Raw genomic sequence first — 22,500 nt, 5'->3', positions numbered from 1 at the left:
CAATAATCTAAAAAATTGTAACAAAGAGATGAATAGCAAAAGAAAGCAAATAATAGTAAAAGATTCTCAGAAAATGTTAAAGACATGAGCCTCCATACAGAAACACTCAGCAAATAAATTTTAAATCATTTAAATATATAACAAGGTACCTCTCTCTATGGCATTTCAGATCAGAGGGAAACACAAAATCTAAATCTCACAGAAAGGGAAAAATAAGTCAAATAAAAAGTGAAGAGAGCTGTATTAGGTTTCTAAAATAAAAACACAAAACAATTCCAAAGGTAACAGGATAACAGTTTAACAGTTGGGGGTGGAGGGGTGGCAACTGTTTTCAAAGCTGTTGCTGTTAGGTGCCATCAAGCTGCCCAAGACTCAGTTATGGTTATGACACCTCTGACCTTGCCCTGTCCTTCATGGCTCTCATCATCACTGGTAAGCCCACTGTCCCTCTATCAGTCCATCCTGTTGAGGCTCTGTCACTGTTTCTCTGATCCTCCACCTTCTCTCAGCATGACGTGTTTCTCCAAGGCATGGTCCTGACGACATACCGAAAGCATGTGAGATGAAGTCTCACAACCCTTACCTCTAAGGAGCACCTGGTTGCACTTGTTCCTACACAGAATGGCTTGTTGTTTGGGCAGTCTATGGGACAATCAACAGTCTTCTCCGATGCCACAATTCAAACACCCATACTCTTCTGTAATCCTTCCTTTTTCATATTCCAAATTTCGCACAGGTTGTAACAGACAAGATCCTGGCTTGGACAAAGTGCACCTTGGTCTTTAAACTGACATCTTTGCTCTTTAGCACTCTGGAGAGATACACTAAAATAGATTTTCCCAATGCAATAAGTCTTTTGATTTCTTGACCAGAAATCAAGACAAAGGCCTACAGGAGAAAATGATACAGGTGAGACCCAGACTGGGACTTTCAGCCTCTAGAACTATGAGAAATAAACCAACCACTTAGGGAATTTGTGTTCTGCAGCAATAGGAAGCTACAATACTAAGTAAGTAAGTAGAAAAAGAATAGAACCAAAGTATCTGTGAGGAGTGAGATTTGGGAGTAGGAAATGACAGAACAGAATTCTGGTATTTTTTATTATTTTAAGTTTTAGAATACTATTCTATTTTAAAGTCTGTACACATCTGGTGTGTGCATAAAAATATTTCAAAGCATGAAATAAAAAGGCAGTTATTGAAGAGTCTTAAGAACGCACACTGTACCATAATATAGGGCAATTAACAAGGTTTCATCATTTTTCACCGCCCACGGCATAAATATATCAAGTACCTAACTCCTACATCTGAACAAATGAACTTGACTTTTACGACGTGCTGCTGTTAACCACTTTTGAGTAGACTCCAACTCCTAGGTGACTCCTGCGCCATATTCACCATCTCTGCTGTACTCTCAGCTCACTGCTGCAGTCATCCACTGATCTATTTCATTGAGGGCTTGCCTCTTATCTGCTGACCTTCCACATTCCCAATGTGGACTGTCCTTTTCCAGAGACCAGCCCTCCCAGACAAAACATCCAAAGAGTGAGTCTAAGTTCCACCATTCTTGCCCCTTTCCTGGCATAGATTTATTTTTCTGGCAGTCCATACGTTTAGCACTCTTCGTCAACATTATAATTCAAAGGCATCAATTCTTCTTCGTTCGTTCTTAGTTATCATCTAACCTTCACAAACATTAAGAAGCAATTAAACGTACTATGATTTTAAACTAACATCTTTGCTCTTTAGCACTTTAAAGAGATCTCTGACAATAACTCTGTCCAATGCAGTGCATCTTCTGATGTGGTGCCTGCTCTTACCATGGGTGCTGATTATACATGCAGGTGAGATGAAATCCTTGACAACTTCAACTTTCCTCCATTTATGAGGATATTACTTACTGATACAGTTGTGAAGAGTTTTGCTTTCTTGATGGTTAGGTGTGATTCATACCAAATTTTCCTGAGAAGCACTGAACCCTTAGCTCTAATCTATCCTTTTTCCTCGATACTTTCCCAAAGCTGGATCATTAATCCTAGAGATACAGATTACAGCATAAAATGATAGATACACAAATATACACATCATCCACTGCAATGTTGCTTAATAGAAAGAAAAAAAACCCCAACATTTAAAAAAAAAATCCAAGGGAGCCGTGGTGGCCTTATGGCAAGAAGCTACACTGCAATCCCAGAGGCACATGGTTCAAATCCACCAGGTGCTCTACTGGAGAAGGAGGGGCAATCTCCTCCTGTACCAGTCATATCCTATTTGACGGTACGTACACACACACACAAATAATAATAACAAAATAAAATTTTAAAAAATCCACTAAAAACTGTTTATCAGCAGGGAATTGTTAAATAAATTATGGGATAGTAATTAAAAGGGTAACAGAGAAAAGTAGTGTGCTTCTTTTTGGTGTAATCAGCAGGGATCGTTGGTGCTAAACCACAGTCACACCTCTCTGGTGGCTTGAACTCCCCTGTGGCTTCTCAGAAGAAACAGGAACAATCTCCTTCTGTGTAACTTACAGCTTTGGGAAGCCAATCCAGCCAATCCAACTTAACGGCAATGAGGAGGTGGAGGAGAGGAATGGGGGAAGTGTGTTGTTGCTGTTGTTTGCTATTAATTCAGAACTGACTCAGAGCTGATCCTCCAGTGCATTTTCAGAGGCAGTAAATCACACAGCAGGAGACAGCCTAGCCTTTATTCACAGAGCAGCGGCTGGAGTCAAACCATGTGCCTTTGGGACCCCAGTACAGTTTACCACTAGGATACCAGAGGTAGGTGTATGTATTGTTTTTTGTCAAACATTCTTCTATGTGGTATATAGCACCAGTCTGTGCATTGCTGTACAGAGTAATTTGTGGTTGCTGTGATGCTAAACACTGTGACGCCGATGTGCCAAATGCAATAATAGTTACCCATGGTGGACAGTGTTTGCTGGAACTTCCTGATTAAAAGAAGCTTGGAAGCAGGAGTGGCATCCACTTCCAAAATGGCTTGCCTGAGGGCCACAGATTAAAATCACCCACCTTTGGCTTGGTAGCAGAACTTTCTATCCACTAGGCCTACAGAGCTCTCTCTGTTGTTGTTGTTAAGTGCCGTCGAGTCATAGACAACTCATAGTGACCCTATGAACAAAAGGCCTGAACACTTGTATAACTTTCATCATTTTTCCACATTCATAGAGTTTCCAGAGACAAGCTCTTTCGAAAGTCGATGCCACTCCTGCTTCCCAGCTTGTTTTAATCAGAAGGATGAACAATCTCCTCCTGTGAGATTAACTGCCTCTGAAAACCCACCTGAGGGTCAGCTATAGGTCGATTCTGACCCTATGGTACACACACACACACACACACACACACATACATCTATATATCTATTAAAATACATATTTTTATATATACATATTTATTTATTATTTTTGTCTCCTTGAAAAATAAAGCTTCAGGGAGCTCTGGTGGCCTAGTGGCAAGAAGCTGTACTGCAATCCCAGAGATGTGCTGTTTGAATCCACCAGATGCTCTGCTGGAGAAGGAGGGACAATCTTCTCCTGTACCAGTCAGATCTGCTTTGACGGTACATGCACAAAAATTAAAATAAAATAAAATAAATTTTAAAAAGAAAAATAAAGCTTCGTCCCACATACTTTGGGCATGTTACTAGGAAAGGGTATTTCTTGGAAAAGGACATCATACTTGGAAAGGTGGAGGAAGAGTGGTGGAAAGATGTCCCTCAGTGAAGTGGATTTGACACAGTGACTGCAGCATGCACCCAAACATGTTAGAAACTGCTTGGAAAGGGACCTCAAGCTTGGAAAGGTAAAGTGAAGGTCACTCAGCCAAATAGAGTTAAGACTTTCAATGAGACAGATTGATACAGTCACTGCAGCAATGTGTTTGAGTGTGACAGAAATTTTAACGATGGCAAAGAATAGAACAGGGTTCAGACTACTTGTTCTGAGGGTGCCTATTAGTTGTACTCGACTCAATGACAAAGAACAACATATATATGGTGTATGAGATCTGGTGCCCTAGTGGTAAGGAGTTGCCTGCCAATCAAAAAACACATAGTTCTAATCCATCAGTTGCTCCTCAGAAGAAAGATTTACAGCCTCTGAAAACTCACTGCCACGTCAGCTGAGTCAGGTACGACTTGACAGTTCATAGCAACATAAATGTGGTGGAGGCGAGAATGCATAAATCTATGGCTGTCAATCAATGCATAAATATCCCTGAAATAATAGTGATAATGATGTACATCAAGAGAAAAATAAGGAATACTTGGGTTTTTACTGTCTTTTAAATTTTGAATCATGTTATGATGATGTTGCTGGGTGCCATGGGGTCAATTCTGATTAATAGGCCTGTATGTGACAAGAGTAGAGCTGTCCCCTCAAGGCTCTCCTGCCTGTGACCTTAAGAGAAACAGATTGCTAGGTCTTTTTCCCACAGAGCCACTGGGTAAGTCTAAATAGCTACTGTTCAAATAGCACATAAGTGCTTAACCATTTTGCCACCAAGAGTGGCTTATTCAATAAGACAGTAGGCTGACCTCTAACATGAACAGAGCAGAATCTGATGGCAGACTTGTCAGTGTGTCCATTCTGAACTGAGAGACTTGAAGGGACAAAATCTTTGGTTCGGTCAGAATGAGTGGTCATAAATGACTAGAGAGACTATAACTAGCAAAGACTGAAGGCTGTGACTTCAGTTCCTTGTAAAAAAATAATATTTTAAGTACTCTGCATACAGGAAATGGAAAAGCCATGCACATGCTCAGAGTTAATGTGCTATAATGTTCCAAAGATAGGGGGGAAATGACAAGACATACAAAGAAATTGGACATGACGACTCTTTTAAAAGAATAAAGGAAAAAAGCTAGACACATGGGCAACAAAGAGAATCATACAAAGATAAAATTATAATTTAATCAAAAGCTGGACAATGATTAGGGATGAAAGAAGGAGAATTGATGCCTTTGAGCTGTAGTACTAGAGAAGAATTTTGAATAGGCCATGGACTGCTCAGAGAACAAAAAGGTTCATCCTAGAGAGGATTAAACCAGGCTGCTCCTTGGAGGCAAGGATTCTGAAGCTTCATCTGACATATTCTGGACACGCAGCAAGGAAGAACCAGTTCTTGGAAAGCAACATCATGCTTGAGATGGTGGAAGGATAGCACAGGAGAGGAAGACCTTCGATGAGATGGATTGATTCAGTGACTGGGGTAATATGGGGTTAAGTGTGTCAGAGACAATGGAATTGGCACAGGACAGAGCAGAGTTTAGGACTGTTATATATAGGGTCACTTTGAGTCGCAGGTGACTCAACAGCACATAACAACCACCACCAAAGAGAATTACTAATGCTGATAACTAAGATGAAAAATTGAAGGGAGTAACTCAATTCAAGATTCAAGCCTCAAACTAAAAGACTCAGCAATTGAACACTGAGTCTAAAAAGCAAAAAATAAAAAAGAATCAAGAAAACAAAGTAAAATCTAATGGAACTGTGGAAGACAATTTAAACCAAAAAACACTGAAATAAACAAAACACACATATTCACCACTGATGCCAGAAAGAGAAGAAAAGGGGGGGGGGGTATTTGAATAGTAACAGAAATATTCCCAAGTTTGATAAAGGTTATGAATCTACAAATCCAAGAAGTTCAGCTAAGTGCCAAGTTAAATAATCCAAAAAGATCTACACTGACAGAAAAATAATCAAATTCTCAAAATGCAAAGATCAAGAAGAATATAGAAAAAAACAATTTGTCACATTCAAGAAATCAATAAAATTAAGTGCCAATTTCTCCTCAGAAACTGTGCAGGCCTAAAAGTAGTGGAATAACATATTTCAAGTGCTGGGGAAAGCACCATCAACCAAGAATTCTATATCCAGCAAAACTGTCCATTAAGCTTGTGGAAGATTAAAGGCATTTCCAGAAAAACAAAGCTGAGGGAATTTAAACCTACCCTATGATAAATGCTAAAGACAGAACCACTGGAAAGTCACAATAACTCAAAGCTGTATGCAGCAAATAAAGGTCTCCAATAAAGACAATTTTGTGGGCAAATATGAGAATGTTTTTTGTTTCTACTTTACAACTTTATTAAAATTATTTTATCTTGTATAATTATAATTCATATCATTCCAAAGACAAATAATAAAATATAATTATAAAATTAATCTCTTTTTTTACCAGTTGTCATCAAGTCCATTCCAACTTTTGGTGACCTACAAGTGTGTGTCTGAGTAGAAGAGTAGATTATGAGCTTTTAATAGCTTTTTTTTTAGGCGGGGGGGGGGGGACGACGACGACATAAATCACCAGGTCTTTCATTTCAGGAGCTTCTGGGTGAATCTGAATGTCTAACCTTTTGACTAGTAGTCAAGCACTGTTCACCCAGAGATTCTAAATTTAAACTACTAGGCATTTTATGGTGGTTGAGTGGTGAGAAGTGCACTGTCAATCCAAAAGCACAGTTGGAGTCCACCAGCTACTCCTTGGGAAAAGATGTGCACTCTCATTCCAAGCCAGGCAAAGCTCCTGAAAACTTGCTGGGGGCAGGTCAACTAAGAGTGGGTTTTAACTCAATGACAAACAACAAAAGACACAAAATGTATAAAGATGTTATTAATGATAAGACTAACATACCATGGAGGAGACTTGTATGGGGATAGAGTTTACATATATTACTAAAGCTGGAGAGGACAGAAGGAGTTGTGATTCTATTCCAAAGGCGGAACATTGTTGGCAGTGTGAATCCACCAGCAATTCAATAGGAGAAAGATGGTCAGTGTTCTCCTGTGTGAATTATAGTCTCTAAAAATCTGCTGGAGGGTAAGCTGTGAATCAGTCCAAACTCCACAGCAATGACTGACTTGAAAGCTGAGTTAGTAACAATGGAAATTAGTGTAGTATAAAATGAAGATGTTAACTGTACTCCTCATGGTTAACACAAAGAAATAAAACACCAAAGGAAAACAAAATGGAGTTAAAATGGTTCACTAGAAAAATAATAAGCCCAATGCAAATGATGGACAAAAAAAAGGATAAGAAATTTATATACAAATATACAGTAGAAGTAAAATGTCTTTTTATCAGTGCACATGGTTCATTCTTCAAGACAAGTCATGTACTTCATTACAAAACAAGTTTCAAAAGACTGAAATTATACAAAATATATATGTCTAACCACATGGAATGAATCTCGAATAAAACAAAAACTGTCAAACATACAAATAAATGGAAATTAAGCAACACATTGTTGAACAGTTTTCAAGAATTAAATTAGGTAATAGTTAAGAATCGTATTTCAAAAAAAAGAATCCTATTTCAGGAGAAATTAGAAAGTTATGTTGAAGTGAAATTCAAGGTACATGTCAAAACATGTGTTACAGCAATAGTAAGAAGGAAATTTATAATAGAAATAAGCTTGTATTGGAAACTAGAAAAAGAATAAAATAAACTCAGAACAAGCTAAAAAGAAAGCAAATTTTTAAAACAGAGAGATCATAAAACCAAAAGTTAAGTACTGAATAAATCTGTAAGACTGGTAACTTCTGGACCAAGACCCTGCACCTCATCACTACTGCTGTTTTGGGTGACTGTCCAATGCACTGTGATTCCTGGCTTCTTCTATCCACTAGATAGCAATAGCACCATACAAATAATTGTCACAACGAAAAATGTCCTCACACGTGGCTAAAAAGGAGCTCTGGCGTTTTAGTGGTAAGGAGGCATGTGGTTTGAATCCACAGCTGCAGGAGAAAGAGGAATCATTTCCTCCTGTGCGATTTGCAAATTCTGAAAACCCACTGGAGGGTCAGCTGTGGGTCAGTTTGATTCAATGGCTCACAACAGCAACACCGTTCTGCAAAGAACAGTAATAGAAAGGCCCTGATAAAGTGAGAAATAATGTGGAAAAAAAACCAAAATCCTAAAAAAAAAGACCATGACTGTGACTGATCACTTAGCATGTTATTAAGAAATATTTCTTTCTATTGATGAATAGATGGCATTTTATTTAACTGTTCACCCACTGACAAGATAGTTGAATTGTTTCTATTTTGTGTTTTCTGTTTATAAGAAGTGAAATGGCTGGGTCATACGGTAACATGATGCTTTTTTACTCTGTGAGGAATTGCCAGACTGTTTTTAAAAGCAGCTCAACACTTTACACTCCCATGAGCAATGCACATCCTTGTGAACACTTACTACTGTCTTTTTTATTACACCTACCCTAGTAGAAGTGAAATGGTAACTTACTATAGTTTTTACTGACAATTCATTTAGGACAAACGTGGAAAGGATAATGTTTTCAGTAAGTTTTTAAACAACTGGATATACTACAAAAAAATATGCTCAAAGTATCTTAGACCAGAAATTACATTTAAATAGATCACAGATCTAAGTATAAAGCTTTAAACTGCAAAACTTTTAAAAGAATACATAGGAGAAAATGTCCACAAATTGAGATTAAATAAAGTATTCTTAACAATGACACCAAATGTATAAACTATAAAAGAAAAATTGATAAATTGGACTCAAAATTACTAACGTTTGCTTTGGAATGACACTTTAAAGAGAATAAAAAGACACGATATAAAGTGGGAGAAAATACTTGCAAATCATATTATTTGACAAAGGAATTACATTCAGAATATAAAAAGAACTCTCTGAACATCAAGAAAAGCAAGCAACCTAATTTATTTTTTAAGTGGGCAAAAGATTTGAGCAGATCCAAAAAGATTTGAGCAGATCCAAAAAAGATATACAGACAGCAAGTACATTAAGAAATGTCCAACATTATGAACCACTAGGCAAATTCACACAGAACGTATTAAAGGCCTATCCAAGGAGCCCTGGCGGTACAATCTTTAAGAGCTCATCAAAAAAAGTCAGCAACTCAAATCCACCAGCTGCTCTAAGGCAAAGATGAGGTGGTTTAACTTCTGTAAAGATTTACTTTATAGAAACAATTTTACTGTCTTATAGTGTTACTGTAAGTTGGAATATACTTGATGGCAATGAATTTGGGTTTTTTCACATACCCAACACCATCTCAACATCAAGAAAACAACATCCTCACTGCTGGACCAATCAGCAACATCATGAAAGATGGAGAAAAGACTGAAGTTGTCAACAATTTCCTTTTACTTGGATACACAATCAACACCCATGGCAGCAGCAGTCAAGAAATCAAAAGATGGGTTGTACTGGGAAAATCTTCTGTCAGCAATGATTAAGTTTAAAGATCAAAATGTGCTCGATCCAAGCCAAGGTCTTCAACTTCCTTCGCATCTGAAAGTTGGATAATGAATAAGGATAATGGAAGAATGGATGGCTTTGATTTTTGGTGTTGGAGAAGCATATTAAATATCCCACGGGCTACCAAAAGAACAAACAGGTCTGTCCTGAAAGCAGTACAACCAGGGTGCTTCTTAAAGAAAAGAAAGTGAAATTTGGTCTCGCATACTTTGGGCATGCTGTCAGGAGAGGCCAGTCCTTGGAAAAGGAAATCATGCTAAAAAGGAAGAGCGTCATACAAAGAGGGGAAAACCTCCAACAAGATGGACTGACACAGAGACTGTTAACAGAGAATTGAGCTCCTCTGAAACGCTGAGTGAAGATCAGGTGCAGGAGAGGGCAAGAAGGTTCAGATCTGCTCTTCACAGGGGTACTGCGAGCTGTAGTTGATTCGATGGTACCTGACAACAAGAAACAAAAAAAAAAAGGGAGCTCTGGTGGTATAATAGGTAACGAGTTGCACCAATCCCAAAGCCAAGCCTTCCTCCAAAGGAGAAAGATAAACAATCGACTCCCACCTAAGAGTTGGTTTGGCCTTGATGGCATTAAGTTCAAGATTTTTTAATCAAGAGTACAATTTTTGGAACTAGTAACACTAAATGATAAGGATGAGGTTTCATCATTACTGAACCTGAAAAAAAAACGGAATTATTCCAAGTCTCATACATGAGTATGAGAATGTTAAACAATAAAATCAACTCAAAAAGTAGCTGGATAGTTGCTTCAGAAAACAATTTAAGTTGCTTCTGTTATGTGTCGTTGAGTCGCTTGCAACTCACAGAAATCCTATGAACAAGAGCCCTAAACCCTATTCTATCCTGTACCAACCTCACTGTCTCCGACACACCTACTCCCATTACCCCTCATCGAGCGTCCTCCTCTCTTGCGTTGTCCCTCCACCCTGCCAAACATGCTGTCCCGCTCCAAGGACTGGTCCCTCCCTGCAACATGCCCAAGTATGTCAGCTGAAGCTTCAGAATCTTTGCCTCCAAGGAGTAGCCTGGTTTCACCCTCTCTGGGATGAACCTGTTTGTTCTCCTAGCAGTCCATGGAATATTCAAAACTCTTCTCCAGCACCACAACTCAAAGGCTTCAATTTAATTCTCTATCATCCCTAGTCACTGGCCAGCTCTGTGACGCACAGCTGGACAGTTGTGAAGACTATGGCCCGGATCAGGCACACTTAATTTAAGAGAAAATTTATATACTTTAAATCTAAATGATGTTTGTAGAAGGTATTTATAAACAGCAATAAAAAGTTATGTTCACATAAAAAAGGTATAGTCATGAAATGGAATATTACACAGCACTGAAAAACTAGGGCTCATAAAATATTCTAAAACATGGGTGACCCTGGAGGACATTATGCTGAGTGAAATATCTCAATCACAAAAGGACAAATACTGCAAAACACCACTGTTATAAAACAGGACTGATGAGTGTGGCAGGAGGTGGGATGGGGGAATTAAGAAAAGAGGGGATAAATAAAGAACACTGCATTGGAACAGATGAAGGAAAGAACTGTTTAAAAGGAATATAAGATTAGGTATTATATGTATGAGAACAGTCCAGATTAAGAGGTACACAGCAAAGTAGACTGGGAAGGAGGGTAGTGAGGAGGGAAGAAATTATGCAACAATAAAGAATCAATCTTTTAAAAATATTTTTAAATTTTATATTGGTTTGCATACAAATGTATATATACAGAGTTTCATTTATTTACATTGTGTTTCACACATTCCTCCTTTCATATTGTGTTTGATACTATCATTCCCATATATGTTTTATAAAAATGTACAACAATGAATGAATAAAAATCCAACTTTTTTGTAAACTTTCATTAAAATCACAATTTAAAAAACGGGAATAAAAACCTATACATGAAAGCTTATAGCAGCTCTATTCACAAATAATAAAAAACCAAAGTTTAACAAGCTCATATAATTGAATTGTGTACCCCAAATGCATGTGCTATAAACCCTAACCTCTATGAATGTGGTTATAATCCTATTTGGGAATGGGTTGTCTTTGTTATGTTAATGAAACAGGATTAGTGATGGATCATGTCTTAAGTCACTCTCTTCCGAGATATAAAAGAGATTAAACAAGCAAGTGTAACTAGCAGAGATGAAAAGAGAGCAGAGCTCAGAGAGTCAAGGCCCTTCCTCCAGAGTCAACAAAGTCCTCCTCAAGGGCATTCCCTGATTCAGAAGTCTAACTTCAAAGCTATGACAAAAGAAACTTGCTTATTAAAGCCATTCACTTGTCATACTTGTGTTACAGCAGCACTAGGTAACAAATGCCCTTCAGTAGCTGAAAAGAAAAACTGTGGTACATCTATAAAATGAGGACACTACTCAATAACCAAAAGGTATAACCTAATACATAGAGCAACTCATACGAATCTCAAAGGATTATACTGAATAAAAGGAGGCAGCTTCAAAAGAGTACATACTCTCTAAGTTCATATACACTACCTTCTGGAAAAGTCAAAATTACAGTCATGGAGAAGAGCTCAGTAGTTTTTTAGGGTGTAAACTACAAAGAGGCAACACACATGTGGGAGTTTAGGAATGGTAAAACTGTTATTTGATTGTGATATTAGTTAAATATAACCATATATGTGTTTTTTTAAAAGCTGTACATGAGAAAAAGTTAATTTTATTCTATTATAATACTTAAACTTTTAAAAATTCAAAGTGCTGGTCACACTGGCAAAAACACAAGATGTAAGCACAAAGGGTAGAGACAAATGAATGTGCCTTGTTCACTGGAAATCATCTCCCTCTGACTTCATAGATCCCTCCTCTGAATATGCCAATTTTGTAGAGAAAAGGTTTAAATCTCTTTTTCTCCCCTATTTAAAAAAGATAATTACTATCTTCTCCCTTCCACAATTACTCCAGTCGACAGAATGTTTAACATTCTGTGGTACCAGAAATCTTGAAAACTGGCTTTCCATTTTTGTGTTACCTCACTGTGGAGGTAAGGTCTCTAGCTACCTTAACAGTGGACACATGATCTTGCAAATCATCAAAAGCTATGGGACCAATAAGAGAGTGCTTTCCACACTGTCAAAGACAGTGGTAAAGAAAGGGTGGGAGAGACTGTGGCACTACTGTGAAGAGACTGTGGCAAGGTGTAACCAGAAGAACTCTGGAGATGGAGCTACAGTTAAACATTTTACTTATTGAACAACTGAAGGAAAAGCTGACTTGTAACCGCTCTGAGATAAAGTTTGTGGTTAAGTAAACCAGAGGTGCATTTGTGTGATGAACAGAACCTGGACTTTCCCAAATTGAAGAATTGTGCCTGGTTAATCTGGCCTGAGAATGCTGGACTAAACCTGGCCTTGCATTGTGTGACAGTCTTTGCCTCTCACATGCCCCAACCTATTTTCCCAATAAACCCCACAATTGTGAGTCAAGTCTGTGAGTCAAGTTGCAACAAACATTAGACTCAATGATTGGCAGAAACAGGTGCAGGAGGATGTGGGGTGCAATGTCTGACCATAGAGCTATTTGTTTGGTACTATGGATATTATAAATTTCCCCTTTATGAAGCAGGCATAAGTCAGACTGGGCCACCCATGCTGTGTCTGCTCCTTTAACACATGCTAACATTTCTTCCACATTAAGAAAAACAGAGTTATCTTTTCTTAATAAATAGGATATATTTATACATGTCTAAATTATTTGTTGTAAATTAAAATAATGTAAATAAAAGAAGTTTTTAGAACTTACCTAATATACAGTAAATTTTTTGTATAGAAGTATGGCTTTTAAACTACTTCAAACAAATATTAATCTCCAAAGTCATGTTTGGCCATTTGTAAACCATTATTTAACTACTGGAAAGTGATTTAAAAAAATATTTCACTATTTCTCTAGAACAAACTCAAACCTAGAGTTGCTGTAATCAAGGATGCTTTGGGCAGAATATTAAACGATGCAGGAAATATTAAAAGATGGAAGGAATGAATATACTGAGTCACTATATAGAAAGGAATTGGCAGATACAGAGGAATTTAAAGAAATAACATATGAGCAAGAGCTGCTTTGAAGGAAATAGCAAAAAATAAGGCCCCAGGAATAGATGGTATACCAATTGAAGTATTCCAGATAACAGATGTTGCCCTGGATGTGCTCACCAAGTTGTGCCAAGAAATCTGGAGAACAACCACTTGGCCAACTGACTGGAAGAGATCTATATTTGTTCCCATTCCAAAGAAAGGTGACCCAAGTGAGTGTGGAAACTACAGAACAGTGTCATTGATTTCACATGCAAGCAAGATTCTACTGAACATTATCCAAAAACGATTAGAACAGCACATCAGCAGAGAACTGCCAGAAGTCCAGGCTGGGTTTAGAAGGGGTCGTGGTACTAGGGATATTGTTGCTGATATTAGATGGATCTTGGCTGAAAGCAGAGAATACCAGAAGAATGTCTATCTGTGTTTCATTGATTATGCAAAAGCATTTGACTGTGTGGATCAGAACAAACTGTGGCTGACTCTGAGAAGAATGGGAATCCCAGAACATTTAACTGTGCTAATGCAAAACCTATACTTGGACGAAGAGGCAGTAGTCAGAACAGAGCAGGGTAACACTGCATGGTTCAAAACTGGGAAGGGTGTGCGCCAGGGATGCATCCTGTCTCCATACCTTTTCAACATGTATGCAGAGCAGATTATCCAAGAGGCTGGGCTCTATGAGGAGAATTGTGGCATCAGGATTGGTGGAAGATCTATTAACAATCTGCGTTATGCAGATGACACAACCCTGCTTGCTGAAACTGAGGAGGACCTCACGCACTTGCTGCGAAGGGTCAAGGACTGCAGCCTTCAGTATGGACTGAGGCTCAATGTCAAGAAGACAAAGATTCTCACCACTGGACCAACTGGCAGCGTCAGGATGGATGACGAAGAGATTGAGATTGTTCACAGCTTCAGTTTGCTCGGCTCCACAGTCAACACTCTTGGCACCAGCAGTCAGGAAATCAAAAAGCGTATCACGATGGGAAAGTCTGCTGTTAGGGACCTCTCTAAAGTACTCAAGAGTAACAGTGTCTCTCTGGAGACTAAGGTGCGCCTGATACAGGCCATAGTGTTTGCAATTGCTTGTTATGCATCAGAGAGTTGGACAATGACTAGGGAGGACAGAAAGAGAGTGGATGCTTTTGAGCTGTGGTGCTGGAGAAGAGTACTGAATGTACCATGGACTGCCAGGAAAACAAACAGATTCATCTTGGAGAGGATTAAACCAAGCTACTCCATGGAGGCAAGGATTCTGGGGCTTCGTCTGACATACTTTGGACATGTTGCCAGGAGGGATGGGTCCTTGGAGAGGGACATCATGCTTGGGAGGGTGGAGGGACGGCGCAGGAGGGGAAGACCCTCTATGAGATGGATTGATTCGGTGACTGGGGTAATCGGGATGGGTGTGTCAGAGGCAGTGCGGTTGGCGCAGGATAGAGCAGGATTTAGGGCTGTTGTGCATAGGGTCGCTATGAGTCACAAACGACTCGACGGCACATAACAACAACAACATACCTCTATTGCAATCTAGTAAAAGAATTCCCCCATTAATATATTAAATTATCAAAATGACCATAAAAATTTCTTCATGGAAATATCCATGTGAAAATAAAAATGTCTAAACTTCAACAGACTCTGAACTAGTTTTATACTAGCAAAGTCACCCTATTAATCGAAAAAATCCTTCCCCATTAGAAAGGCTTTTAATCCCTGGAGGACATTATGCTGAGTGAAATATCTCAGTTACAAAAGGACAAACACTGCATGGTGCCACTGTTTTAAAACAGGACTGACATCAGGGTTGGGGAGGAGTCTGAGAAAGAAGGGATAAATAATGTATACTGAATTGAAACAGATGAGGGAGAAAACTGTTTAAAAGGGTTATGTGATTTGGTACTTTTGTCATGACAGGAGTGCAAAACGAAGGCTGTATAGTGGAGTGGACCTAGAGGGAAGGATTGTAAAACAATGAAAGAATTTTTCTTTTACTTTTCAAAAAGAAGATTGTACTGAGGCGGGGGCAGGGAGAAAATTGCAACAATGAATGAATGAAAATCCAAAGTCTCTGTAAATTTTCACTGAAATTAATAATAAAAAAAAATTTTTTAAGGCTTTTAATAAAGTACGTCCATTCTTTATCCCTTAAAGTGCATGACCTATTTTAATGTAGTAACACCAAAAGAATTATAATCACCAGAAATATATACAGGTCTAACAATATGATTCAGAATGATGTCACAAAAGAGCAAAATATATATCAATTATAAACTTATAGGAGTTGATTTGCAATTAGAGCCTCCAAATATGGTTTCCAGAAATTCACTGAATAAATGAGTTCTTTAACTAGTACTCACACATATATAAGTGAAATAATTTTGGCTTTAGAAATTTAGTTATTTTCTATGTAGTATGAACTCATTTACAGAGAACTCTCACAAAATACATTTTCAAAGATATTTAACCAGGAGGCTAAAAAACAGACACAGGTACGATTCTATCAATTTAAATATGGTATTACGGAAATAAGTACACAGATTAAAAATTAAGTAAATTCAATTTAAAAGTTAATTCAATTAACCTAGAACAAAGTCAAGCATATAACAACAAAAAAAGTAAGTGTGAGAGTGGTGGTGTGTACATGTATATGTGTATGTTTTAAACTAACAAACTACAGAACTACCGTAACAAAATGTACTTGAAAGCTCTTAACAAAAAAGGGGCACCATTTTAGTTACCATCTATTTTACACATCTGGTCCCTTGTATAAAAATCAAAATACACTTTTATTCAAACCAAAAAGTATGCAGAAAAATTCTTTCTACTGAAGCAAATAAGTCTTCTTCTAAGTTACTAAGCATAAAGTAAGTTATTGCTAGGTGCTTAAGCATTAAACACAAAAGTCTATGAAATGAAATAAATAAAAATTACAACCAAACTCATACCTTCTCAACTTCTAGCCAAAAAAATTGGGTGAAAATAATTTTGCTCTTTGTCATTCCTGAAAACACATAGGTGGTATTTGCAGTCCAAATGTTGTAGTCTCAAATTTATCCATGAGCTTTAATTCTACTCAAACCACCTCGCATACTATTGATGGAGGTGGTTAAGTGCTGACGTGTCAAGTCCACTCATAGAAACACCCTGAACAAGAGATCAAAACCGTGCCCTGTCCGGCACCATTCTTAAGGTCACCACCAGGCTCATGCCCATTGTTGCAGTCACTGTGTCAGTCTATCTTGTTGAGAGTCTCCCTCTCGTTGGCTGGCTCTCCACAAGTCTTTTTGTCCAAGTCTGGACTAATTAATTACTCATAAAAGGTACTTCTGATAACAGTCTATCAATATGCAATCTGTGAACCAATACACATGGAGCAAAGAAGCATCACTTATAATCAGTACATACGTTCTTTCCTGTGCTCAACCAATCCTACAGCCTGCTTTGCTGAGCACTTTGCAAACCAGTTGTCCCCAAGTAGGACAGTGACTTCGTTAGTGTGCACAAGTTTTCCTGGCATGAACGCAAAAGGACCAAATGGCACCTGTAGGTTAAAAAAAAAAAGGGAGAAAATAAATTAAAAACCACACTGTCTAGAAACAGCATAAGAAGCTCTAAGTTATTGTGGTCTTTATCTATATGCTGAAAAAGAACACGTCAACACTACAGAACCTGGACATTGTATTAAAAGTTCACTATGAAAACCTACAGAAATGAGTTTAAGAATCAGTGTGAAAACCGAAAAAGAAATCACCACTATATTTACATTTAGCTTTTTTAGAGAAAGTAGTATTGCCTCTGAATATTTATGGCTTTGGTTTATTCATAAATTTAAATGAAAGCAACTAGCACTGAAATATGAAGTTAATATAGCATAGTTTAGTAAAGAAAACTAAAAAGTTACTTCAAATACAATAATCATTTTTACAAAGCAAGAGATAACAAACCAATACCTTTAATGAATCTACCTAAAGGAGTTATATTTCCTAAACATTTGGGATAGTATAAAAATATTAACGTCTTTGTGAAAAAGAATATCCATGTAATGCAAGATTCTACCCCAGGACACACCAAGATATCATTATGTTAACATGTATATTGTTGAAAAAAAAATGAGCAACATTTTTTATATAAAAATAAATGCCCTAGTGTGTGACTTTGGAAACTATTAGAAAACATTGTAGCTTATTCCTACTCTGGCTTTAAAAGGAAATGAACAAGCACTATATGCCCGTCCTAATTGTAGTTTTTCCTATATTACAGAACTGTATACCAAAGATGTCAAATTTTTTGCTAACATTTATCATTTGTCACCATAATGTGAAAAACAAATATGAATAAAGGAAAATAAGTATCAGCTACTACTACAATTAGTGTTACTGACATAAAATAACACCAAATAATCTTCCTCATGACTGTAGTTACCGCTGATACGTCAAGCACACTACTGTAAAAGAAACACAACAAACATACCATGATATTATAAGACAACTTATCAGGCAATGTCTTGAGTCTTTCTTGAAGGGCATTATAGTCATTATCTACCTTCTTCCTGTTGACAAAAAACACCAAATGGCAAAATAATAGCAGACTCTGTACTATACCAAAAGTGAAATGAATAAGCATACATTATGTATTGTAGACAACTCAATAAAAATCTAACTTCAGCAATTTAGAGATTAAGGTATTGTTTAATTTCAAAATCCTATTTTTATAAAGTTTAGCAAATCGCCTTATTAAAAAAGGAATTTTAAAAAAGGAATTCATACTTTTATAGACTTTGAATTTTCTAAGCTGGCCACTCATATGTTGAGAATTGTGTTGCTTTAGGTAGACAATCCACTAAACCAAATAAAATTTGGAAACAAAGGCATATAGTGAGTGAGGGCCTTGAGTTTTATATGCAAATAAGGAAGAGAGGTTTAATAAAGCTTGAGTGAGTAACACTGGCTGCAGAACAGAAATCATGAACATAAAATTTGATCAGATGCTTTAGTTCTCCTCAGAAAACTTTATTCTGAGAATTGTAGTATCCAGCCTTCAATGATTCACATTAATGTGATGCAGAAGAGAGAATCAGCAAGGGACAAGAAGAAATCAGTAGTGGTAATACAAAAAGGATTTTCTATTTGGCTTTGTAATTTTTTACATGTTTTATCACATGGTTGTTGTTGTTGCTGTTAAGTACCATAGAGTTGGAAATGACCCATAGCTGACCCTCTAGTGGGTTTTCCGAGGCAGTAAACTGCACAAGAGGAGAATGCCCATCTTTCTGCCAGAGCAGCTGCGTGCCTTCAGGTCAGCAGCCCACCTCGTGAAGACTACTAGGCTACCAGAGTTCAAAACAGTACTGCCTAATAAATTAATTTCAAATAACTAAAAGCTGTAATTCTGTAGGAGCAAAGAGAGTGACAAGATCCCCTGATATGAAGCCCACTCAGTTCTTAACCCTGTAGAAATGGGCAGTCCTCCTTCTTTACACACAAGACCACACCGAGATGCCTGCTTTCCAGACTTCTCTGGACAGTGGGTCCTAAGGGTTCCCTGACAGGCAGGTGGCTGCGGCTCACCCTGAGCACTAAAACTTGTTTGTAAACAAAAGCTGTCCATTTTTAAAAATAGCAAAACTAAAAACTCACCATCTCAGCAAGAAATTTAAAAGAACATGTAGATATTGTCAAACTGAAATTAGGATAAATTGCAATCACTTTCTAGATAATACAAATGACTGTTTTATAAATCTCATAGAACTTGTTTCCATTTACTCCTTAGGTCCCTTAAAGCAACTGCCTAATTAATAAAAATTATCCTGGTTAGTCTTAAGAATTTCAAGGCACTTCATATACATATTTAAAACAAATATGACTCATCCTAAAAATATTCCTATTGTGAATGTCAGTTATCATCATTTTCCTATTATAGAAGAGAAAGCAGAAAGAAGATGGAAAACTCATGCACTGGAGAAACCAGATAAGCAATTAATTTAACCTGGTTTCTGGGACTTGTATTCTTTTAAGCAAACTCTAATTTACTGTTCTAAGCGCTCTTTACAAGCTCTGCCCTAAAATTATTTTTCATAAATAAACATATCTTTATTCTATGTGTTTAAATAAAGGCCATCCTTCTGAGTAAATTCTTATAAAAGTGAAAAGGAAGGGAACCCACCAAAAAAACAAACACGAACTCATCCAGAGAGCTATCTATGTGCCATAAAGAGCATGGTTTCGGAGCTGTCACACCGGAAGGCAAATCCCAGTTCCACCATTTAACATAAGCATATTAATCTTAAGTCTTCCAACCTCCAATGGTAAAATTAGAATGATGTCTATCTATCTCACTAGTTTTGACAAAACACAATACCTCACTTTCCATAAAAAAGCAATTCTAAAACTGGCAAGAAACACTAGTACTGATCAAGATAAGATTTTACTATGTTAAATTTATTCCAACCAGCATGCCTTTCTGAAAGACAGTATCAATTCAGTAACTCCCTTCCATGGAACAGACTCCAAATCACAGCAACCTCTGATTAGCTTTTCAAAACTGTCAATTATAATGGGAAAGGACAGCCCCAACTTTGTCCCATGAAGCAAACAGTGGATTTGAACTTTAGAGAAACACAGCCTTGTAGTTAACAATATACAATGGCTATGTCATAGTTGGATATAATCATTCAAGGTTTTGGAGACAGGGTTAGTATGAGCAATGTATGATTTAAAGTCTGTAAAGGCATAATTTGGTACAATGCCTGGAACAGTAAGTTTATTTATGTTTTAGATAATTAATTCTGCAAATTTAAACATTCAAGGGTCATACATTAGATTGTTGTTGTTTTTGTTGTTATGTGCCGTCGAGTCGCTTGAGACTCATAGTGACCCTATGTACAACAGCCCTAAACTCCGCTCTGTCCTGTGCCAATCGCACTGTCTCTGACACTCCCATCCCAATTATCCCAGTCACTGAATCAATCCACCTCATAGAGAGCCTTCCTCTCCTGCGCTGTCCCTCCATCCTCCCAAGCATGATGTCCTTCTCCAGGGACCAGTCTCTCCTCACAACATGTCCAAAGTATGTTAGACGGAGCCTCAGAATCCTTGCCTCCAAGGAGCCACCCGGTTTAACCCTTTCCAGGACAAATCTGTTTGTTTTCCTAGCAGTCCATGGTATTCTCAATACTCTTCTCCAGCACCACAGCTCAAAGGCATCAATTCTCCTTCTATCCTCCCTGGTCATTGTCCAACTCTCAGATGCATAACAAGTGATTGCGAAGACCATGGCCTGTATCAGACACACCGTAGTCTCCAGAGAGACACCACTGCTCTTCAGTACTTTGGAGAGGTCCCTAACAGCAGACTTTCCCATGGCAATGCGCCTTTTAATTTCCTGGCTGCTGGTGCCAAGATTGTTGACTGTGGAGCCAAGCAAACTAAAGCTGTGTACAATCTCAATCTCTTTACCATACATCCTGATGCTGCCAATTGATCCAGTGGTGAGAATCTTTTTCTTCTTGACATTGAGCCTCAATCCATATTGGAGGCTGCAGTCCTTGACCCTCTGCAGCAGGTGCTTCAGGTCCTCTTCAGTTTCAGCAAGCAGGGTTGTGTCATTCGCATAACGCAGATTGTTGATAAACTGTCCACCAATCTTGAACCCACATTTCTCCTCATAGAGCCCAGCCTCCCGGATAATCTGTTCTGCATACAGGTTGAAAAGGTATGGAGATAGGATGCATCCCTGGCGTACGCCCTTCCCAATTTTGAACCATGCAGTGTTCCCTTGCTCTGTTCTGACGACTGCCTCCTGGTACATTAGATTAGATATACAAATACTATCATAAATTATGACTTAGTTAGGTAACTACACTTGGAGAAGAAATTTTCCAGTAAATCATATCTTCTTTCTATTAAAAGTATAGTAGGTTCAAAGAGAGGTAATACCAAAGATCAATGTATTTGATATTGGAAATCAAGTATATTCACTTTCAAGACAATTACTAATTATTCTTTCCAGTATAAAAATAAAGACTCACAGAAGAGCAGTTTGAGACTGAAGTTGCTATTTCTAAATGTTAATTTTCTAAAAATACAAAAAGAAAAAAGGAGATAATTTAAAATGCAGCCCATGCAAAAATTCTTTTTGAAGGGAGGCCAGTGGGAGTCAAACAGTGTCTTTGGAAGAAATTACAGCTTGAAGAACTCTCTTTATAAAGGTTGAACCAGTGGAAATGTACAAGGAAGTGTACTTAGTCAGAGAGAGACACAGATCTCGAATAAGGCCCTCTAACATTAGGGTTTAAATAATCCCATTAACGACTGAAAAGCCTGTGCAGTAGCAAATACAAGCTATTCTAACAATTTAAATGTTATAGTAGGTATCTGTATTTGCACCAAAATGTGAACAATTTTTTCTATTTTATTAGAACACAATTTGTTAAAGAGCTCCCGTGGCATGCTGCATTGCACGTTGTGCAAAAGGCATCATTTCTAATCCAGCAAAGCCTCCCCCCACCTCATAAATATTTACAGGCTCCGAAGTCTAGTGCAGGGAGGGATTCTATGACTTGAAATCAAATCCACAGCACCAGGCTTGACAGTTATTTTAAAATAAAGTCAGTACTTGCTTAATTCTTTCAAGCAGGAGAAGGGAAAGTTTACTTAACAAAAACCTCTTGCACCTACTTACTGTTGCTGAGTACCCTCAACTCAAACCAATCCAAGGGGTTTTCAGAGGCAATAAATCACACGGGAAGACACTGTCCATCTTTTTCGCAAAGAGCAGATGGCAGAGTGCAACTGCATGCTTTCAGGTAGCAGTATAACTCCTTACCAGTAGAATACCTTCATTTTTAAAAAAGTTTCATTTGATCTTTATAGATTAAATTCAGCTTTCAGTTCTTCAAAACTATATCCAAGAAATGAGATTTCATTTGTATTTACGCATCTTCATACAAAGCATTAACTACTATGCTGCTGTTATGCTGTCGAGTCAGAACTGACCCATAGTTGACACTCCAGGCGATTTTCAGAGGCAGTAAATTAGAGAGGAGGGGAATGCTCATCCTTCTCTCCAACAGGTGGATCTGAACCATGCCTTTGTTTTTTTTTGTTTTTTTTTCCTATAACTATATTTTATTAATTTTCATAAACATTTA

General features: G+C 37.7%; 1 protein-coding gene across 1 annotated transcript in view; it reads right to left on the bottom strand.

Annotated features, from left to right (window-relative positions):
• The window catches only part of URI1 (URI1, prefoldin-like chaperone), a 112,479-nt gene that overhangs the window by 28,388 nt on the left and 61,591 nt on the right, over positions 1-22,500 (bottom strand). The window contains exons 3-4 of the mRNA XM_006887868.1: positions 17,823-17,901; positions 16,758-16,893 (exon numbers count right to left, since the gene is read on the bottom strand). Coding sequence (XP_006887930.1) covers positions 16,758-16,893; positions 17,823-17,901 — 215 coding nt within the window. The remainder of the gene's footprint in view (positions 1-16,757; positions 16,894-17,822; positions 17,902-22,500) is intronic.

This window comes from Elephantulus edwardii, unplaced genomic scaffold, assembly GCF_000299155.1.
Source record: "Elephantulus edwardii isolate Elephantulus edwardi_28Jun2011 unplaced genomic scaffold, EleEdw1.0 scaffold00062, whole genome shotgun sequence".
Classification (NCBI taxonomy): domain Eukaryota; kingdom Metazoa; phylum Chordata; class Mammalia; order Macroscelidea; family Macroscelididae; genus Elephantulus; species Elephantulus edwardii.
This window is presented reverse-complemented; position numbering and strand designations above follow the sequence as displayed.